This window comes from Staurois parvus, unplaced genomic scaffold (genome assembly GCF_062004578.1).
Source record: "Staurois parvus isolate SC_StPar_1 unplaced genomic scaffold, SC_StPar_1.0 ptg000049l, whole genome shotgun sequence".
NCBI lineage: Eukaryota > Metazoa > Chordata > Amphibia > Anura > Ranidae > Staurois > Staurois parvus.
This window is the reverse complement of record NW_028317845.1, coordinates 3,151,876-3,172,081: the sequence shown is the minus strand read 5'-3', so window position 1 is coordinate 3,172,081 and position 20,206 is coordinate 3,151,876. Positions and strand designations below refer to the sequence as shown.

General features: G+C 41.2%; 1 protein-coding gene across 1 annotated transcript in view; it reads left to right on the top strand.

Annotated features, from left to right (window-relative positions):
- Positions 1-16,504, top strand: part of GIGYF2 (GRB10 interacting GYF protein 2) — a gene marked incomplete at its 5' end in the record, with an annotated part of 153,929 nt that extends 137,425 nt beyond the window's left edge. Inside the window, 3 exons of the mRNA XM_089666000.1 lie at positions 8,002-8,162; positions 14,356-14,482; positions 14,799-16,504. Coding sequence (XP_089522126.1) covers positions 8,002-8,162; positions 14,356-14,482; positions 14,799-14,866 — 356 coding nt within the window. The remainder of the gene's footprint in view (positions 1-8,001; positions 8,163-14,355; positions 14,483-14,798) is intronic.
- Between the last annotated feature and the right edge of the window lie 3,702 nt (positions 16,505-20,206).

Sequence of the window (20,206 nt, the reverse complement as noted above, 5' to 3'; positions counted from 1 at the left end):
ACTCCTCTCGTCATATAGCATTATGTCCGACTCCCTGTTAATTCTGTATATTCTACTTCTGTGTGTGTGTATGTGTATATACAGTGGGGATCAAAAGTTTGGGCCCCCCAGCTAAAAATTTGTATTAATGTGCATAAAGAAGCCAAGGAAAGATGGAAAAATCTCCAAAAGGCATCAAATTACAGATTAGACATTCTTATAATATGTCAGCAAAAGTTAGATTTTATTTCCATCATTTACACTTTCAAAATAACAGAAAACAAAAAAATGGTGTCTGCAAAAGTTTGGGCCCCCTGCAGAATTTATAGCATGCACTGCCCCTTTTGCAAAGCTGAGACCTGCCAGTGTCATGGATTGTTCTCAATCATCGTCTGGGAAGACCAGATGATGTCAATCTCAAAGGTTTTAAATGCCCAGACTCATCTGACCTTGCCCCAACAATCCGCACCATGGGTTCTTCTAAGCAGTTGTCTAGAAAACTGAAAATAGTTGACGCTCACAAAGCTGGAGAAGGCTATAAGAAGATAGCAAAGCTTTTTCAGATGTCAATATCCTCTGTTCGGAATGTAATTAAGAAATGGCAGTCATCAGGAACAGTGGAAGTTAAAGCAAGATCTGGAAGACCAAGAAAAATATCAGAACAGCTCGCAGGATTGTGAGAAAAACAATTCAAAACCCACGTTTGACTGCACGATCCCTCCAGAAAGATCTGGCAGACACTGGAGTTGTGGTACACTATTCCACTATAAAGAGATACTTGTACAAATATGGTCTTCATGGAAGAGTCATCAGAAGAAAACCTCTTCTACGTCCTCACCACAAAAATCATCGTTTGAACTTTGCAAATGAACATATAGACAAGCCTGATGCATTTTGGAAACAAGTTCTGTGGACCCATGAGGTTAAAATTGAACTTTTTGGCCGGAATGAGCAAAGGTACGTTTGGAGAAGAAGGGGCACAGAATTTAATGAAAAGAACCTCTGTCCAACTGTTAAGCATGGGGTTGGCTCAATCATGCTTTGGGGTTGTGTTGCAGCCAGTGGCACAGGGAACATCTCACGAGTAGAAGGAAAAATGGATTCAATAAAATTTCAGCAAATTTTGGATGGTAACTTGATGCCATCTGTGAAAAAGCTGAAGTTAAAGAGAGGATGGCTTCTACAAATGGATAATGATCCTAAACACACCTCGAAATCCACGGGGGATTACATCAAGAGGCGTAAACTGAAGGTTTTGCCATGGCCTTCACAATCTCCTGACCTCGACATAATTGAAAATCTATGGATAGACCTTAAAAGAGCAGTGCGTGACAGACAGCCCAGAAATCTCAAAGAACTGGAAGACTTTTGTAAGGAAGAATGGGCAAAGATACCGCAAAAGCTCCTGGGTTGCTTTTCCAGTGTGTTTTGGATCATTGTCCATCTGTACTGTGAAGCGCCATCCAATCAATTTTGCTGCATTTGGCTGAATCTGGGCTGACAGTATTTCTCTGAACACTGCAGAATTCATCTGGCTGCTTCTGTCTTCTGTCACATCATCAATAAACACCAATGACCCAGTGCCACTGGAAGCCATGCATGCCCATGCCATCACACTGCCTCCACCATGTTTTACAGATGAGGTTGTGTGCTTTGAATCATGAGCTGTTCCAAGCCTTCTCCACACTTTTTTCTTCTCGTCATTCTGGTACAGATTAATCTTAGTTTCATCTGTCCAAAGAATGATTTCCAGACCTGGTCTGGCTTTTTTTAGATGGTTTTTGGCAAAGTCTAATCTTGCTTTTCTATTCTTCCGGCTTATAAATGGTTTGCACCTTGTGGTGAACCCTCTGTATTTGCTCTCGTGATGTTTTCTCTTGATTGTAGACTTTGACAATGATACACCCACCTCCTTGAGAGTGTCCCTCACTTGTCTGGATGTTGTGAATGGGTTTTTCTTTACCATAGAGAGGATCCTCCGATCATCCACCACTGTTGTCTTCCGTGGACGTCCATGCCTTTTTATGTTGCTGAGCTCACCAGTGCGTTCTTCTTTCCTCAGAATGTACTATTGATTTGCACTCCTAATGTTGCTTCTATCTCTCTGATGGATGTGTTTCATTTTTGAAGTCTTACATTGGCCTGTTTGACTTGCATGGACAGCTCTTTTGAACACATGATGTAGGTTCACAGCAATAGATGCCAAATGCAAATGCCACACTTAGAATCAACCCCAGACCTTTTACCTGCTTAATTGATGAAGAAATAACTAAGGAGTAGCCCACACCTGGCCAAGAAACAGATTTTGATTCAATTGTCCAATTACTTTTGGTCCCTTGAAAAAGAGGGGATGGCTACTCTTAAGAGCTGTAATTCTTAAACCCTTTCTCCAATTTGAATGTACATACCCTCAAATTAAACCTGAAAGAGTTCACTTTCAGCCCATATCCATTATATAACAATAGCTTGAATATGTTTTGGTAAATACCTGAAAAAAGCTAAAACTGTGCCTGTGTCCAAATATATATGGACCTAACTGTACACTGTTAGAAAATTTGTTTGATAGAAAAAATAAGTACTATTCTGCTACTTCACATTTTCCCGTCGCTGTGCTCAAAAACATCTATTTGGCCCCAATAACTATTAGGAAATCTTCTTAAAGCATACATTTTCGAATTAAAAATTTGTCTTTGTATGGCCAGCATAAGTGACAGCAGACCCAGGTAGCTGGTATCAATCTACCTGCCTATGAAAAGGGAATCTGTCATGCATATTATATTACAATCCTGTCTGAAACATTTTTTTTTACAATTTTTTTTTTCTTTAAAAATGTTGATTTTGATGGTATGTACCAGGTTCAACCTCTAATTGTATACACATCTCTATTGTTTGTTGTTCTCAGAGTGGATTGGATATTTTATTCCCTAACCATATACAGTAGATATAGAAAAGAATCTCCCCCTTTTTAAAATAATCACATTTTACATTGCAGGTCGAAATAAAGACACACTTTTTGTTTTATCCAACTGTATTTACGAAGTGCAACTTATAACATCCAAGTGAAAAATATAACACTAACATTTCAGAAATTTTTTTTAAAAAAAATTCAAAAACAGAATTTCTGAGTTGGAAAAAGAATCAATCACTTGTGTCAGTATTTTGTTGAACCACCTTTTAATTTTAACTTTAGTCTGTTGGGATATGTCTCTACTAACTTTGAACGCCTAGACTTTGCAATATTTGCCCACTCTTCTTTGCGGAACTGCCCAAGTTCAGTTAAGTTGATGATGACAATTTGTGGACTGTAGTCTTCAAGTCATTCCGCAGCTTTTCAATGAGGTTTAAGTCTGCGCTCTGACTAGGTCATGCAACGACATTCAACTTTTTCTTCTTCAACCACTATGTGGTCATATAGTCTTTACTGTGCTTCTAGGGATTGATAAAGCCTTTGAATTTTTTTGTTATCCATCTTTTGACTTGTGCTTGTCCAACTTTATCTCAAAATTCTTTTGACAGTGCCCCATAGTTGATTTTTTGCACTATCAGGGTGTTGAAATGCTCCAGGAAAGTTCTTTTCATGCTGAGCTAATCGAAATGACCACAGCTGAAAGTTAAATGGCTTTGTGTGCCATTGAAAAGGTGATTAGCTACACCTGTGAGTTTACAAATCAATTTTAGGAAGGGGGGTGATCCTTTTTCCAACTCATTGTTTTGTTTTTTTCTTTCAGACGTGTTGATGTTATATCTGTCACTTGAATGTTATAAGCTGCACCGAGTAAATACAGCTGGATAAAACAAAAACTATCTATCTTCAATTTAGGCTGAAAAGCAACAAAATGTGATAATGTTTAAGGGGGGGGGGGGGGTGTGATTCTTTTCTATACCCACTGTAGCTGGCTATTTTATTTACCACTGCATTAAGATATTCAAGAAAAATTACTTCACATTAACTAAATTACGGTATGTACCAAATTTTTTTTTCGAGGTTTTTATAAGCGGCCATCTAATCGTTTATGAAAATAATCTTTAGTTGCTGCCCTACTATAAAGCCGTTTAGTCTGTTAGCGCATACTTTGGTAAGCTGCTTGAGATCACAGTTTACCAGCGATATCAGCCTGCAATTAAATAAAACACTAGGATCTTTATTGGGGTTGGGCAATATGCTAATGTGAGCCCTATTAGTATCCATGTCTAATGGCTTGCCTTGTCTAGGTACATTGAAAAAGTTGACCAGATGTGGGGCGAATAGTGGAGCAAATGTGTTTGTAATAGAAAAATAGTAAAACAATCAGGCCCAGGAGCTTTGGAGGGTTTGGACTGTTTGATAGTCTCCAGAACTTCAGACAGTGAAATCTCCTTATCCATTATATCCGTATGTTTCTGTGACAAAGGGAAAGCTGTGGGAAAAAATTATAAAGAGCCTTTTTTTTTTTGCACAAGGAAAAGTTGTGAGACCAAAACTTTCTTTTTAGCGAAGGTGGTCTCTTTCCTCCTTAATGAGGACATTGTACTTCTTTCTCTCTATTCTGCCCCAAAACATGTCAGTGAAATTGCCCTACACTGCCTGTGGTCAGGGCTGTCAGGGTCTAACTAGTAGTCACAGACTTCATTCACAAGAGTTCCTCTTTGTTCTGCCTACAACCTGTGCTCCAGCATTGCCAGGTGGAGTAGTCAACTCTTTCCAGGGCCTACACCCTTAAAGGATTCCTCCATTTTTTTTCCAAGTCCATTCCATCAGGGCTATTGGTGTCTCTCAGGCTTTTCAGCATCAAGCATCGGTATCACAGATTTGTAAAGTCTCCGCCTGGTCCTCTGACATGTACTCAGTTTTACCAGGTGGATGTTCAGGTCTCAGTAGATGTGGGTTTTAGCCAAAAAGTACTTCAAAGATTGTCATCTGAGTGTATTTCCAGGTTCTTGCTCTTGTTTTTTTGTTGGCAGCTCTGTTTATGTTGTTGCCCACCCCTCAGTTTATTGCTTGGGAACTTCCCATGGACTTTGAATACAAGCCTTTTGTCCTATACTGTACAATTAAGATAACAGGAATTTTCACAAGCTAGAATTCCATTCTCGGGCCCCCTTCCTGGACAATGTCTTCCAACCCACCTGTGTAATCACACAGATTAGTGCGTCTTCTGAAGCAGGGGGTCATCGCCCAAGTACATGCGGCAGAATAGTTCCAAGGGTTCAACTTCAACCTGTTTGGTTCCCAAACCAAAAGAGAAAATCCATCCTATCCTGGATCTCGAGGTCCTAAATGTCTTCATTTAGGACCAGAATTTCTTTATGGAGTTTCCAGCAGGTCTGTCATAGCCTTCTTTTATCGAGAATACTTTCTGGCCTCTATGGACATCAAGGATGTGTATTTGTGTGTTCCGATTTTTTCAGCTTCAGTTTGTTGCTTGTCATTTTGCCATTCTTCTTCACATATGTGCATTTACCAAAGTCATGCTACCCTTACTGTGCTCCCAGAGCATTCCTATTGTGGAATATTTTGATGACCTCCAGTTCTGGCTGACAAGCTTGAACTGTCTGAACTTCCTTTTCTAGGTGATCACCACCCTGGCCCAAATAGTGGGGAAGGCTTTCTTCCCCGCCACTGCAAAGTCCTTACAGAAGCAAGTGTATCAGGCTATGGAGGAGTATTACAATTCTTGACAACTTAAAGAAGGTCAAGAAAGGAAACCAAGCTCCCCATCAACATCCTAGAGCTCAGGGCTGTCAGGTAGTCCCTGCAGGGCCGATCTTCTAGCCCTGGCCTCAGATGACCCATTCGTCCCCTTAATTATGCCTTCCTTCAAGTGCCAATTCTACTTCGCCTGCCCCACAAAATTAAGCAAATCAAGTAATTCTAACTTACACAGAAGAACCTGGTACACAGACATACAGACATACTCAGACTTCTAGCAAACAACCCATAGCCCCATCCCAACAGGCCAGATCTACTGTCCTAAGGTTTTTTTTATTACATCCTGCTTCTCAGTCTCTAGCTTTAGCGACATGGCTGTTGAAACCAAGGCCTTAAAGGATAAAGAGATTTCTGAGTCTGATTCGTTCTTTGCTGAAAGCAAAAAAACCCTCATACAGATATTATCTTATTTTTCCTGGTGTGAATGCAGTATTTTGCCTGGTGTGAACGCATTCAATTTAGTCCCAGAGATTACTCTGTCTCACATTCTGGTCTGCAAACAGAACTTGACTTTTGGCATTCTTAATGGATAAGTTCACCTTTGGAAAAAAAAAAGTGTGTGTGTGTGTGTGTGTGTGTGTGTGTGTGTGTGTGTGTGTATATACTTTTTTTTTTTTTCCTTTTTAGGAGCCTTTAGAGCATTGCACCTGCAATTAGCAGATTGCAGGTGCAATCTCAGGCTCCTGCAGACTCTCAGTATAACTGTCACTCAGGCAGTTACTTGAGAACAGGAAGATCAATGGACTACGAGAGCGCTCACCAGCGACCTCTTAATTCATTGAGATCTACCAGCCGTCAGACACAATGGCCGCCAGTGTTTGTAGACAATCCTTCATGGACATTTTCAAATTGTAACAGTGCGTGGAAAGAATTCACTGCCTGCTGTCACTGGGAGGAGAGGCTGCAGATGCTGGAACACGTAACATGTTCCAAAGGTGAACTTATCCTTCTCCATCTTTTTTCAATTGCCTCTGTCTTCACATTCCCTTGTAAAAGCCTTTTCTTCAAGGTGTTTCTTTGCATTGATCCCCTCTTGCAGCACCTTGTGCTTCCTAGGACCTTAATTTGGTTAGCTCAGAAACCACCCTTTGAACTCATCAGGGACATTCCCCTGAAGGTTCTTGCCAGCAAAGTTGCCTTTTTGGGAAGCTATCACATCTGTCAGACATGTTTCTGAACTGATGGCCCTTTCCTGTAAAGAACGTTTCCTCATACTTCCCAATGACAGGGTTGTATTGCACGCAAGATTATCTTTTATTCCAAATGTAATTTCAGTGTTCCACCTCAGTGAGGACATTGTACTACCCTGCTCCTAAGCATTTAAAGGATTTGTCTCTACATTGCATTGATTTATTCAGAGCTGTTAAGCGTATACCTCAAAGCTACTATTTCCATCAGATAAATAGATTCCCTGTTCTCTCCTCAGGACCTCACAAGGGGCACCTTTACTGCAAAATCCACCACTGTGCTATGTGCCTATTCCACCAGATCAGTACCAGGTGGAATTTCAATCTTTTGCAGATGCTGCTTTTGGCTGCAAGATTCTCACAGCAGAACTCTGAACGTCAAGTCTTTTGATCAGTGTTTCCAAATTAATAACTGCAGTAGACACAGAAATACTCAGCATCATTCCAAATAACTGTTTTGTTAGGCAAATTTGATTTTTTATTTTTTTGTTAACCATGCTTGTGTAGGTACCACAATAATGTTACAGTTGTACATTTAGTGCCCAGTCATACCAGGTTTGACTTGACATGCGATCCAAGTTTCAAATCGCATGGCAAGTCGCACCCTATTGTCCGCAATTCATGTGGTCATATCGGTGCAGTTATAACTTGGTCGAAGTCGCACTGATTTTGAAAGTAGTGCATGCACTACTTCAGGTGTGACTTGCATAGACATCTGTGTCTTGCAAGCTGTAGATGTCTTGCAGGTCGCAACTTGAGTCAGAATAACATCCGACTTTGAAATCGTGCGACTGCACTGGAAGCCGCACGATTTCAGAGTTGAAGCTGTGTGACCGGGAACTTAAAATAACAAGGGAAATTAAATAGGCAGACAGGTTTCTTATCAGAGTCCAAAAGAATGTAAATATATTCAATACTGTGTGTAGAATATCAGTGCAGGGTGCAATTCATAGCATAAAAAATATAGTACAGTTTACATCACATGAAGGTGCATGCCTATAACACACGGTGTATAAATATGTTGCCTGGGTCCTGTAATGTACTCCCAAGATATGGAATTTACAGGTAGGTCAAAGTTCCTTTCTTTTTTAATTTTATGTACACTTTTCAGTTGACTTTACAGTATTCTTTTATGTTTTGTTACAGTGCACACATTTGTATCTTTCCTGCGTGAGGTGGAGTCTCCCTATGAGGTCCATGATTATGTCTGTGAATATCTTGGGGACACCCCAGAGGCAAAGGATTTCTCCAAACAGTTTCTGGAGCGCCGGAATAAGCAAAAAACTACAGTACAAAAGCCACAGCAGGTATAAAATGACACCTGGAATTTATTTTAGTAGATTTAAACTTTTCTTTGCTTACTCAATCCTCAGAAAACACATTTGTAGATTTGAAGTTTTTCCTAATGTAAGCAGAAACAGGATTAGAACCTTTTGGCAAGTTTTTCTTTTTTTTTTATTTAAACATTATCTTTGTGTCCCTATTTGATGCTTCTTAGCACTGGGACAGGACGTGAAAGGAGAACTTTCAAATGGGGACACAACACAATTTATTGGATAAGAATTACAACATGTGATTACTGAAATAAAAACAAAAAAGTGTTGCTTCTTTTGTAATACCCGTTTGAGAGCTTTTCCCCTTGCTTTTTGTCCCAGAAATCTTTATGTATTGCAATCTTAAAGTATTCCCTTGGCTTTGTGAAATATGTTAGACTCTCATGGCTTGGTTAGTGGGTACCCCATGGTGCATGATAGAACCCTAATGGTGATCTATTAAGAAACTGACCAGAGCAAGCCTGGTCTGTTATGTTTGCCTGCACCTTCCTATTGACTAGTAGAATGTTCTAAGTGACCAATAAGAAGGCACAGAGCAATAACAAGGAGCACACTACATATCAAAAGGCCCTGGTAGCATCTTTAAGAGGGTCCTGGGAGTTATGACCTTTGGGGATGGTGCTTTAGAAACCTCTTCAACAAGCCATAGATTTGTCCTGTCTGAAGAACTGGACAGAATTTTCAGTCACAAATCTAGGTTGCAGTGCATGCTATAACATAATAGATCCTTACCCTAGGCTTAGCCTTTCTGGAACCAGTATATTAGGTCTCTGTGCTTGTAGTTTTAACATCGAGAAGTGTAAACTTCTAAACCAGGGGTGCTCTACCTGTCACCCGTGAGCTCAAACCAGGGAAGCGCATTCCTGGAGTCGTCAACCCATTAATCATGATCTGGGCTTACCGACCCACCATACTAGAGCATCAGAGTGCATCACGCTGGCAGAGAGGGAGCAGGAGCTGCATTAAGGCGATTAATACCTTCTGCACCATCTGGGACCTTTCTGGCAGTCTGGAGAGTGATGCCAGTAAAAAGCTGGAAGAGGAAAAGGTTAGTGTATTACACAAACTCATACAATGCGCTTTTGCAATAGGCATATTTGCACCTTTAAAAGGGTCAACAACTATTAGGCTGCTTTCACACTGATCCGCAGGTGTGTACTAGTGAATTTGTGGCTTTGCTGCAGGTTAGCTGCACTGAGCCCCACACTTCTATTATTTCCTGCGGGTTTGGTATGTTTTCTGAGACTGCACCAAAACTCCTGAACCACAGTGCATCAATGTGAAACCAGCCTTATATTGGGCTCAGAACAGTAAGGGCTCATTTACATTTGTAGGTTGGCGGGGCAGTAAACCCCATAGATGAGACAAGTTTTTTTACCACACATCCCAACCACTGCTGTAGGGTCAGCGGTAGCAATGGTGTCCCTGCCACATGTTTCTGGGATCTGTGCGGCACCCCTGTCACATTCTATTTTACACCTGGACAGGTTGGATGGGGAGCAGTATGTTCAGAAAACGATCCTCTCCATTCTCCTCTTGCAACCACTGAAAGCTGGCTTCTCTTCTCGCTTCCACCGGCATTCAGCGACTGCAGGAGGAAACCTTCAATATATGCAATTCAGAATAAAAATTCTGAACCATTTAATTTCATTGTGGCATATTTTATTATTTCTTTTCATGTGACAACATTGAAGAAATGACACTATGCTACAATGTAAAGTAGTGAGTGTACAGCGTGTATAAAAGTGTAAATTTGCTGTCCCCTCAAAATAACTCAACACACAGCCATTAATGTCTAAACTGCTGGCAACAAAAGTGAGTACACCTCTAAGTGAAAATGTCCAAATTGGGGCCAAAGTGTCAATATTTTGTGTGGCCACCATTATTTTCCAGCACTGCCTTAACCCTCTTGGGCATGGAGTTCATCAGAGCTTCACAGGTTGCCACTGGAGTCCTCTTCCACTCCTTTATGATGACATCACGGAGCTGTTGGATGTCAAGAGACCTTGCGCTCCTCCACCTTCAGTTTGAGGATTCCCCACAGTCTCAATAGGATTTAGGTCTAGAGACATGCTTGGCCAGTCCATCACCTTTACCCTCAGCTTCTTTAGCAAGGCAATGGTTGTCTTGGAGGTGTGTTTGGGGTCGTTACCATGTTGGACTACTGCCCTGCGGCCCAGTCTCCAGAGGGAAGGGATCGTGCTCTGCTTCAATATGTCACAGTGCATGTTGGCATTCATAGTTCCCTCACCTCAGTGCCGTCAGCACTCATGCAGCCCACATTTTTGGGAATTGCCTCCCCCAGTGTACCCATATAAGCCTGCCTGCACCACGGGACCCCAGTTAGTGTCATTTTCGCCTTCTGCTGGTTTTCTTTCCTTCCTTTGACTTCTATCAAGGTCTGACTTCAAGATGCTTATTGCTTTCGGATTGGTTACCCTTGATGTACATTTTCGGAACCATACCCGGACTGCATAACAGCAGGGCTGGACTATGTTTCCTTTGGACACTGGATCCTGCGTTTGGTGCACATCTCTATGTGGTACAACGAGAGACTTAGCCACAGGGTGTTATACAGGTCTGGGGCCATGGTCCATTCCTAAATACCGTTTACTGGTTTACACATCTTGTTGGATTGCTTTTTCTATAGGTGGCAGATACTACACTATATCCTTTTACCCTAAAGGACGTAACTCAGTGCTAAGCACACAAGCGGTTTTGAGGGCATGTAGTCTATCCTTTTGTGTTTTTTACCCTGATTATCATTTACTCATCCTTATAGGTAACATTATTATAATGATTAACTATTGGAAAATTTGCACTCTACCTGCCACCTTACTACTGAAAGTTGCTCTCTGGTTAATGACGGTACTTGTAAGACTTCTGACTGTGCACTTCAAATGCCATTTCGGCTAACAACACAAGCTGATCATTTGCTGTCTCACTTGTGGCCTGAAACTCCAGAGACACCACCACAGAACGTCAGGGGGACATTATTGTGATTCCTACATACCACGCCTGCTGAACCCCCTCAGTCCGCATCTATGCCATGAATACCGCTCATGGGAACACCCTCTTAGCAGTGGCGAATTACAGGCAGGTGGGTGCACATGGGACAAAATAGCAGGAATTCCGACACTGGCCCTGAGGAAAAAGTTATTCTCAGGCTGCTAGCAGTTCCCATATTCTGGAGCAAGGTGTAAAGCCCCTTTCACATGGGCAGACTCAACCAAGCAGATCCGCTTGCTCAGTGGGGAATCTGTCCGCAAATCCCCGCTTAGCAGGAGGATGATAGGTTGATGACACAGCCTGCTGTTCTCTATGGGCAGTTGGATGTAAACAAACCATCTGTCTTTTTACATCCAGCTGTCATTCGATCTGCTAGACAGATGGAGAATCGATCCCCATCCTTTTGTTTTTATTGGATCGGATGCAGGCGGGTGTAAACAGACACGTGTCCATTTACATCTGCCTCCCTATAGAGAACAGTGGATGGTCCGAACAGGTCCTCCTGAAAAATGGACAGGCAGACCTGATCTGTCCACCCTTGTGAAAGGGTCTTACACTGACATCGCTCAAGCCCTGTGACTCAGACGGTCATAGACTTGCAAAATTCTGCCTGTCTTGACTGTCACCATATCTGATTTACTTCAGAGGCTATTGCCACTTCTGGAAATGCTAGGTACTAACACCCATAAAATTTCTTCTGCCTTTCCACCCCCTGACTATTTTAAGATACTACAACATGAACTGTCAATTGCACTTTCATTTTCAGAAGGAAAATAGGTCACAGGTGTTGATGTACTAAAACTGGAGAGTGCAAAATCTGGTGCAGCTCTGTATAGAAATCAATCAGCTTCCAGTTTTTTCATCAAACCTTACTTGAAAGAGCTGAAGTTAGAAGCTGATTGGCTACCTACCATTATCTTGACCCCCTATATACACAGGCCTACATCTACATTACCTGGACCAACTATATACACATGCCTACATCTGCCAGATTCTGCCCTAAGTCAAGGTCAAAGATCACTGGGTTACCTGCTCCACAAGCCTGAGCAGTCTTCCTGATCTTACATCCTTAAAAAAAATTGATCTTGACACTGGTCCTACTGCACTGACCTATTGGTAGGAAAAGATACATTGCCCCTCTCCTTAGTTGTCCCCTTTATGGCCTTGTTTCCCTCCACATGCGGTTGGTCTGTTGATACCGCAGCATTTGTTTGCCCATTCTATCAAGCATGTTCATTCATGTGTCTGTTCTACAGATGCTCCTGTAGAGGTCTCCCAGCAGGGCTTCCACCCTCGGGGAATGAGTCCCTCTTTTCCTACCTGCACCCATTGTCCCTGAAGGGGGAGATTGGGGTTCTTTACAGAATTTAGCATCAGTCCTACTCAAAGGAGGCAGTGCCTCTGCCTGTTAACCACCTCCCGTCCGGCCGTTATATATAAATGGCCAGACGATGGCAGTGCAGGGTCGGGTGGCAGTTTATAAACGGCCTCCCTGCACCCTGCTTGTGTGCGCTCCCTGGGAGCGCGCAGCACCGTGATCCGGTGCCCGCTGTGTCCGTCTGTACGAGGTCCCGATCGTGTGATCACTGATTGCCCAATCATTGATCACATGCAGAGTAGTAAGCAAGATGTCACTTGTGACATCATTGCTTACTAAGTGTGAAATCTGTGAATGATCACAGAGGTCACCTGGTACAAGGCTTTTCACAACAGCCTTGAACCATGTGACAAGCTGTGACCAATCACAGCTCACTCAGTAGTTCTCAATGCCTGCAAGAATGCAGCTAGAGAGAAGGAGAAATTATTGCTTTTACATCCTTTATGGGTGTAAAAGCAATTAGTGTAAAAAAAAAATCTTCATCACCCCCCCACAAGTATTAGTGTCACCATGGTGACACTGTACTGCTAGGGTGACAGTATGTAAAAAAAAAAAATAAAAATATATATATATATATAAAAAAATGTTTAAAAATTATAAGTTTTGGTTATAACCTAATTTGGGTTATTATTCTTTTACTAAAAATATAACGGAATACATTTTGGCCAAGATTTATGATGAAATATTATTTATTTGCAAAATTTTATAAGAAAAACACTTTTTTTCAAAATGTTTGGACTTTTTCATTTACATAGCAAAAAAAAATAAAAATCCCAGTGGTGAATAAATACCACCAAAATAAAACTTTATCTGTCTCAAAAAAAGACTAACAAAAATTCATATGGGTACAGTGTTGCATGACCGCGCAATTGTCATTCAAAGTGTGATAGCACTGAAAGCTGAAAATTGGCCTGGGCAGGAAGGGGGTAAAAGTGTCCTGACTGGAAGTGGTTAAATACTTTTTGACAGTTGGTTTTATAAGCTTCTGCTGATTCCGGCTTCAGCTATAAAGTGCTGCTGCTGTTGTCTGTTAAGTCTGTTGGCCCTGCTTGTTTTTCCTTTCGAGCATGTTGCTGCAACTTTGTTTCTTTTTAGTGGCCACCCCTTGATTTACTGCTTGGGGATGCCCAGTTTTGGTGTAGGAATCCACAGTTGTGTCCAGTACTGTAGGTTTTATTAGTAGGAATTTCGACATACAGTACCTGTAAACACAATATCTTGAAGTACAGGACACAGGTCCCTCCCCTTTTTCTCTGATCTCCTTACTGCTTGCCTTGTGGTGTGACCAGTGTTATATTGGGTACGTGGGGATGTGGTTTCCAGCAAAACGTTTGCTCCAGTGTCTGGTCACCTGAAAGTAGTGGCACATGATCTTACGCTGGCCATAGATGAGTCGAAAACCCAACGTTCTGTCAATCAAAAATAGCTCATACGATCGTGCCATCATTTGTTTTGTTTTTCTAAAGAAAAAGTTGAATCAGGCACTTTTGATTGCCATACGAAAATCGTGTCACGCCTGGCACACTAATGATGCGAAAAACAAACGATTCGATGATCCACACTAACTTCATTCTCTATGGCCTGCTTAAGGATAAATTGAAGAAGTGTCATGTGCTGCAATCCCAAGATATGGAATTTACATCAAAATTCCTACTTCAGTTGGCATGTGCCCTGGGTCACAGTTCATTTAACTCCAAAGATAGAGAGCATAAAGGCAGGTAAAGTAACCTAGATTTCTCATTTTGTCATTTAATAAAATACTGTTTTGTGTTTTATCAGGAATCTGGATGGGGCATGTACCCAACAAGTCAAAACAACTTGCAGCCGGCAACACTAGAAACTGCACAAAGCGCTGGACGCAAGAAAAAGAAACAGAAGATGGTTCGTGCAGATCCAAGTCTTCTAGGCAAGTGTTTACTTTTCATTTCCCACTTAGCATCCCATTTTATTTTTATGTTGCTTTCTGCTATTCATACATCTCTTGCCTCATTTTTTTTCTTTGGTAATCTTTTTATTGCTTAGGGGGCATATTTATAAATCAGAAAATATTCATATTCACCAAATATTCCTTGCAAGTAAATCCTCCTAGTGCATGTGTTATGAATATTTGATAAATTTCATATTTACCTCTTTATAAATCTGCCCTTTAATCTCCTTCATATTACTTCTCTGCCCTCTGTTTTGACTCCATTCTTATGTAATGCTTTGCCTCTTTGTTTCAGGATTTTCTGTCAATGCTTCCTCTGAGAGGTTGAACATGGGCGAGATAGAGACTCTGGAGGACTATTGATCATCGTAGTGGGGTAGGGGTAACCTGTCCCACTCCCCTACCTCTGCTTCAATGAGAGGAGGTAGCTGAACTTTTGACTCCACCTACCCCAAAAACACACTCCCAGTGCCCTGCTCAGGTCATCACAGGGCTACCTCCCATAGTGCTTTGCAGAGCAGGACAAGTGTTGAGCATGCTTCACCCTCCACTCACCTAGGCATCCTCCTGGGCAATGTGGTGAAGGCATTCTGGGTGGGTAGAGAGTGATTTAAGGGGAACATTACACTTCTCTTATCACAGTACTGTCCGGTCTCGTTTCAGAGACTTGCACAGTCTGTTACCTTTTCCACCGTTATTGGGTGGAGAGAGGAGGCTTTTGGGTTGGACTTTGCACCTCCCCTCACTGCTTTGTTGGGGTTCAGCTCTGTGGATTTTTGTAAGGCATCCTAATTTTGTGTGGAGCTTTTGAAGTTTGTGCAGTGCATAAGTGGCCTTCTGCACTTCTGAAGTGAAAATATAGAGAAATGAATGGTGTTGCTCCCCTCTGTCCACACCTTGCACTTTATCATGTGCATCAATTAACTGATTTTTTTTTTCTATAATAGTTGTCAAGGGGGAGCAACATTAATTGCAGCTACTTCTCTGACTCGTACAGATCACTCTACAATTTGATTCTATGAAAAACATGAATCATTTGGTGCTGTTGGTTGAGTTCTTAAGACCTGCTCCGCCTAGTTATGCATATTTACTTAGAAGTGCAGATATATGGTGTGGATCAACGTTGCCACACTTAGTTTACTCAGCTCCCAGACCACTGTTAAGTTTTGCCCCCATGTGCAGTGATTTGGGGGGATGCCAGGCCTGACCTCAATAAAGCACTGGTTGTAATATTACATTTCTGATTTGGATGCCTTATTGCTTGGTGAATGTCAGTGTGGTCCAGAGAAGCTTCAGTTTGTCTGCCACAGTCTTCCTCCATTATCTGAGAAATGCCAGCATATGGACAATCAAGCACTGGGCAGCTGCCACCAAAAAAAAAAAAAAGAAATCTTTAGTTCATGCTCCCTGCTAAGACTCAACTGAACAATCTGCGTTCTCAAACAGATATGACGTATATCACGAAGACTACTAGCCTTCCATTGGAGGCAGAAGATGTGGCTCAGGAGTGCAAATATGTGGGAGTGGAAAATTAAAATATAACGCAGGAGTTTACTTTATGTTATAGGGTCGCTACATGAACAAAAGTCCCAGAGACACAGTTGTATTAAAGCCTAATTTATTTTACTTCTTGTCATGGAAAGTTCCTATTTATTCTCTTTATCGGGATTTGGTATGCTCTGTGAGCTCACTGGTGTTATATGGAGAGTTTCTGGAGAAACACGGGTAGCGACATCTTCACAATACAATGGGCAATTTGAATGGAAAGCCATTAAAAAGTAACAGTGGGTCACGAGGCCAGAAGGCTTGTCACAACAGTACTCAGTGCAAACATTTTGCCTAAAGGTTTGTTCAGTTTTGCCTTAATTTAAAGTCTTATCCTGCATTAAAGTGATGGATCAGTTTAACAGTAGGTATTTCCTGAATTCGCATTAGAACAAAAGAAAAAGCAAAAGAACATGGTGCCACTTGTTGGTATAATAAAGGAAGAAAAAACCCTGATCTTCATATTTTATTTGTCTAGTTAACAATGTGCTGCTTCACTTGGGAATGCCTTGAATCAAAAATGCTACATATCATTGGTGAAGGGCTTTCTCCTGTACTTCCCATTGCTTTTCCTAAGTCTGGCTAAATTCCTCATGACAGTGTGCACTGGTGGATAGCTATCCTGTACTCCAGGCAAATCCTAAATACATGGATTAAATACATTTACAAGAGTTTTTACCTACCAGTGGATTTGTATTCAGGGTTTTTTTTTTTTTGTTTTTTTTGTTTTTTTTATATCAAGTCCGGAGTTTTGCCCAATTCGGCCACACATACATCCCTGTTGGGCAGGGGACCTGCCTCTTTCTCTGCTGCAGTTAAGTAACACTTAAAAGTCTTGTCCTTCCACCAACCTTTAAACTGAACAGTGAAAGGAGTAGCAGGAGACTGAAAACCACCTCTGTCTGTCACTCTTTCCACCTATCAGCATGCTCCTTGTTAGTACATAAAAAATGCAGGACTATTGTCTGGTTCCGTATGCTGCTTTTCCCACTAAGTACCCATTGTCTAAGTTATGCTAAGTGGGAGATTGTAAGAGGCTAATTAATATCAAGAGTCTTGCAAAGCTTGATTTAAAAATATGCAATAATGAATACAGAGCTGCATTATTTTTATTTTCCATTTACCTGGATTTCAGTTTTTATTTGATCTACAGTCATGGTCAAGAATATTGGCACCCCTGCAATTCTGTCAGATAATGCACCACTTCTCCCAGAAAATTATTGCAATTACAAATGTTTAGGCATTATCATGTTTATTTCTTTTGTTTGTATTGGTATGACACAGAAAACTGAAGAAAAAAAAAGCCAAATCTGACACATTCCATGCAAAACCCCAAAAATGGACTGGAAAAAATTATTGGCACCTTCTGAAAATTGTAAAACATAATTGCATTCCAAGTTTGTGATGCTCCTGTAATTTGTAATTAAACTTGCCTGTATCAGATAACAGATCCTAATGTTCCTGTGTCCATTGTGCGCAACATTGTCAAGAAATTTACAGCCCATGGCACTGTAGCTAATCTCCCTGGATGTTGATTAAAAGAGAAAAATTAATCAAATATTGCAACAAAGTATTGTTCTAATGTTGGGTAATGAACCTCGATCAACTTCCAGATAAATTCAAGCTGACCTTCAGGCACAGGGTACAACTGTGTCAGCTTGCACTATACGTCGCAATCGGAATGAAAAGGGTCACTATAGTAGGAAATCCAGGAGGACCCAACTGCTGACACAGAAACATAAAAAAACCAGGCTGGAGTTTTCCAAAACCTACCCAAGGAAGCCAAAATCCTTTTGGGAGAATGTGCTGTGGACAGATGAAACACAATTACAGCTTTTTGATTAAGCCTATCATTCTGTTTTCAGAAAAAGAAATGAGGCCTTTAACCACTTGCTTTCCTGAGGATTTACCCCCCTTCCGGACCAGGCCATTTTTTACGTTACGGCGCTGTTACTTTAACTGACAATTGCGCGGTCATGCAATGCTGCACCCCAATAAAATTTACATCCTTGTTTTCCCACAAACTGAGTTTTCTTTTGGTGGTATTTGATCGCCTGTGCAGTTTTTATTTTTTGCGCTATAAAAAAAAAAAGACCGGCAATTTTGAGAAAAAAATATTTTTGATATTTCGCTATTAAACATGTCCAGTAAACAAATTTTAAAAATCAAATTTTGTCAAATTTAGGCCAAAATGTATTCTGCCACGTCTTTGCTAAAAAAAATATCCCAATACGTGTAAATTAATTGGTTTACATGAAAGTTATAGCATTTACAAATGGTGGTATATATACTGTTTTTTTTTTTCACTAGCAATGGTGGTGATCATCGACTTATAGCGGCACTGCGGCAGGCATTTTGACACTGGCGAGAACTGGCTTGGTGTCACTGACATCCCCAGTGACGCCAATATACAGTGATCAGTGCTTTAAAAAAAAATATAAAAGCACTGGCACTGTACTAATGACATTGGGCAGGAAGGGGTTAACATGAGGGGCGATCAAAGGGTTACCTGTGTGCTGGGAGTATTCTAATGGGGGGCGGTGTGTTGGTGCTTCACTGTAAGCACACTGCTCTGGGTGGCTGTGCTGTGCACAGCCATCCAGAACAGTGTGCCTGAGCCCACAAGGAGGGGGACTGTTAGTAAACAAAGCAGCCCTCCTCCCTGTCGGAGATCCTTGGTAATTACCGGCCGGGACCCAATGATTGACAGCCGCGAACGGCAGCACGGGTAGGGCAAGCGCGTGCCCCCTACCCGGAAATACATAATCCTGTATATATACGTGATTTTGCGTACCCCTGCCACCCTGTAGCAGTATTTCTGCTATAGGGAAGCAGTTAAAGAAAAGAATACAGTCAGACATGGTGGAGGTTCACTGATATTTTGGGGTTGCTTTGCTGCTTCAGGCACTGGATGTCATTTCTATGTTCATGGCATTAAGAAATCTGAAGGCTACCAGAGAATTCTGTGGTGCAATGTAGGGCGCAGTGACAGAAAGTTGGGTCTCCATCAGAGGTCATGGGTTTTACAGCAGGACAATGACCAAAAGCACACATCAAAAAGCACCCAGAAATGGTTTAAGACAAAGCACTGGAGAGTACTGAACTGCCCAGCAATCTCAATCCCATAGAGCACCTGTGGAGAGGTCTCAAAACAGCAGGTGTGATAGGGAACCCTTACAATCTGAGAGACCTGGAGCAGTTGGCGAAAGAAATTTGGTCGAGAAGTCCAGTAGAGAGGTGTAAGAAATTCATTGATGATTACAGGATGCAATTGATTTCAGTTAGTTTTCCAAGGGGTGTGCTACCAAATATTAAATTGAGGGTGCCAATAATTTTGTCCAGTCCATTTTTGGGTGTTTTCATGGAATGTGTCAGATTTGGCTTTTTGTTTCTCCACTTTTTTGTCATACCAATACAAACAAAAGAAATAAGCATGAGAATGCCTAAATATTTGGAATTGCAACAATTTCCTGAGCCAAGTGGTACACTATTTGACAGAAATGCAAGGGTGCCAATATTTTTGGCCATGACTGTATATGGTAAACACAGATCTGCAAGCATTATACTTAACAAAGTTTTCAGATCAGCATTCACCGCAGAGATCAAGTATTAGTTAAAGGTTAATAAACTATACCTGTCTCCCTCCTGGCTTCTGTACCCAGCCCATGAAGCTTTTATTTCCTCCAGATTTGTAAATGCCTATAACATCTAGGGTGACAGCAGCTCCATTGGCCCAAGCTGAGTACTGTTCTGCTCAAAACTACAGCATTTCAGTGCAAGAGTAGCATAAATGCTAATAAGCACGTAACCTTATAATTGTTCTAGGACACAGGACCGCATGTCTAAAAGAGTTTACATTTCCCATGGCAACCCAATTTCCCCTTTCAGAATAACAGTTATGAGTCCAAATTACAGATATTTTATAAATATTTATATATTGTCTATGAAACTATAGAAGACATGAGCTTTTAGACATAATTAAAGTTCTAGGACATTAAAATAGTTTTGGTGTGCTATGATATTGACTCATTCACATGGAGAACATTTTGATATATTTTACTTTGTGCCATTTAAATATTGAAGGCACCAATTCCAACGTTATTGGCTACAATCATAAGGAAATGTATTAACAGAGTATTTTCTACAACTATACTGCAA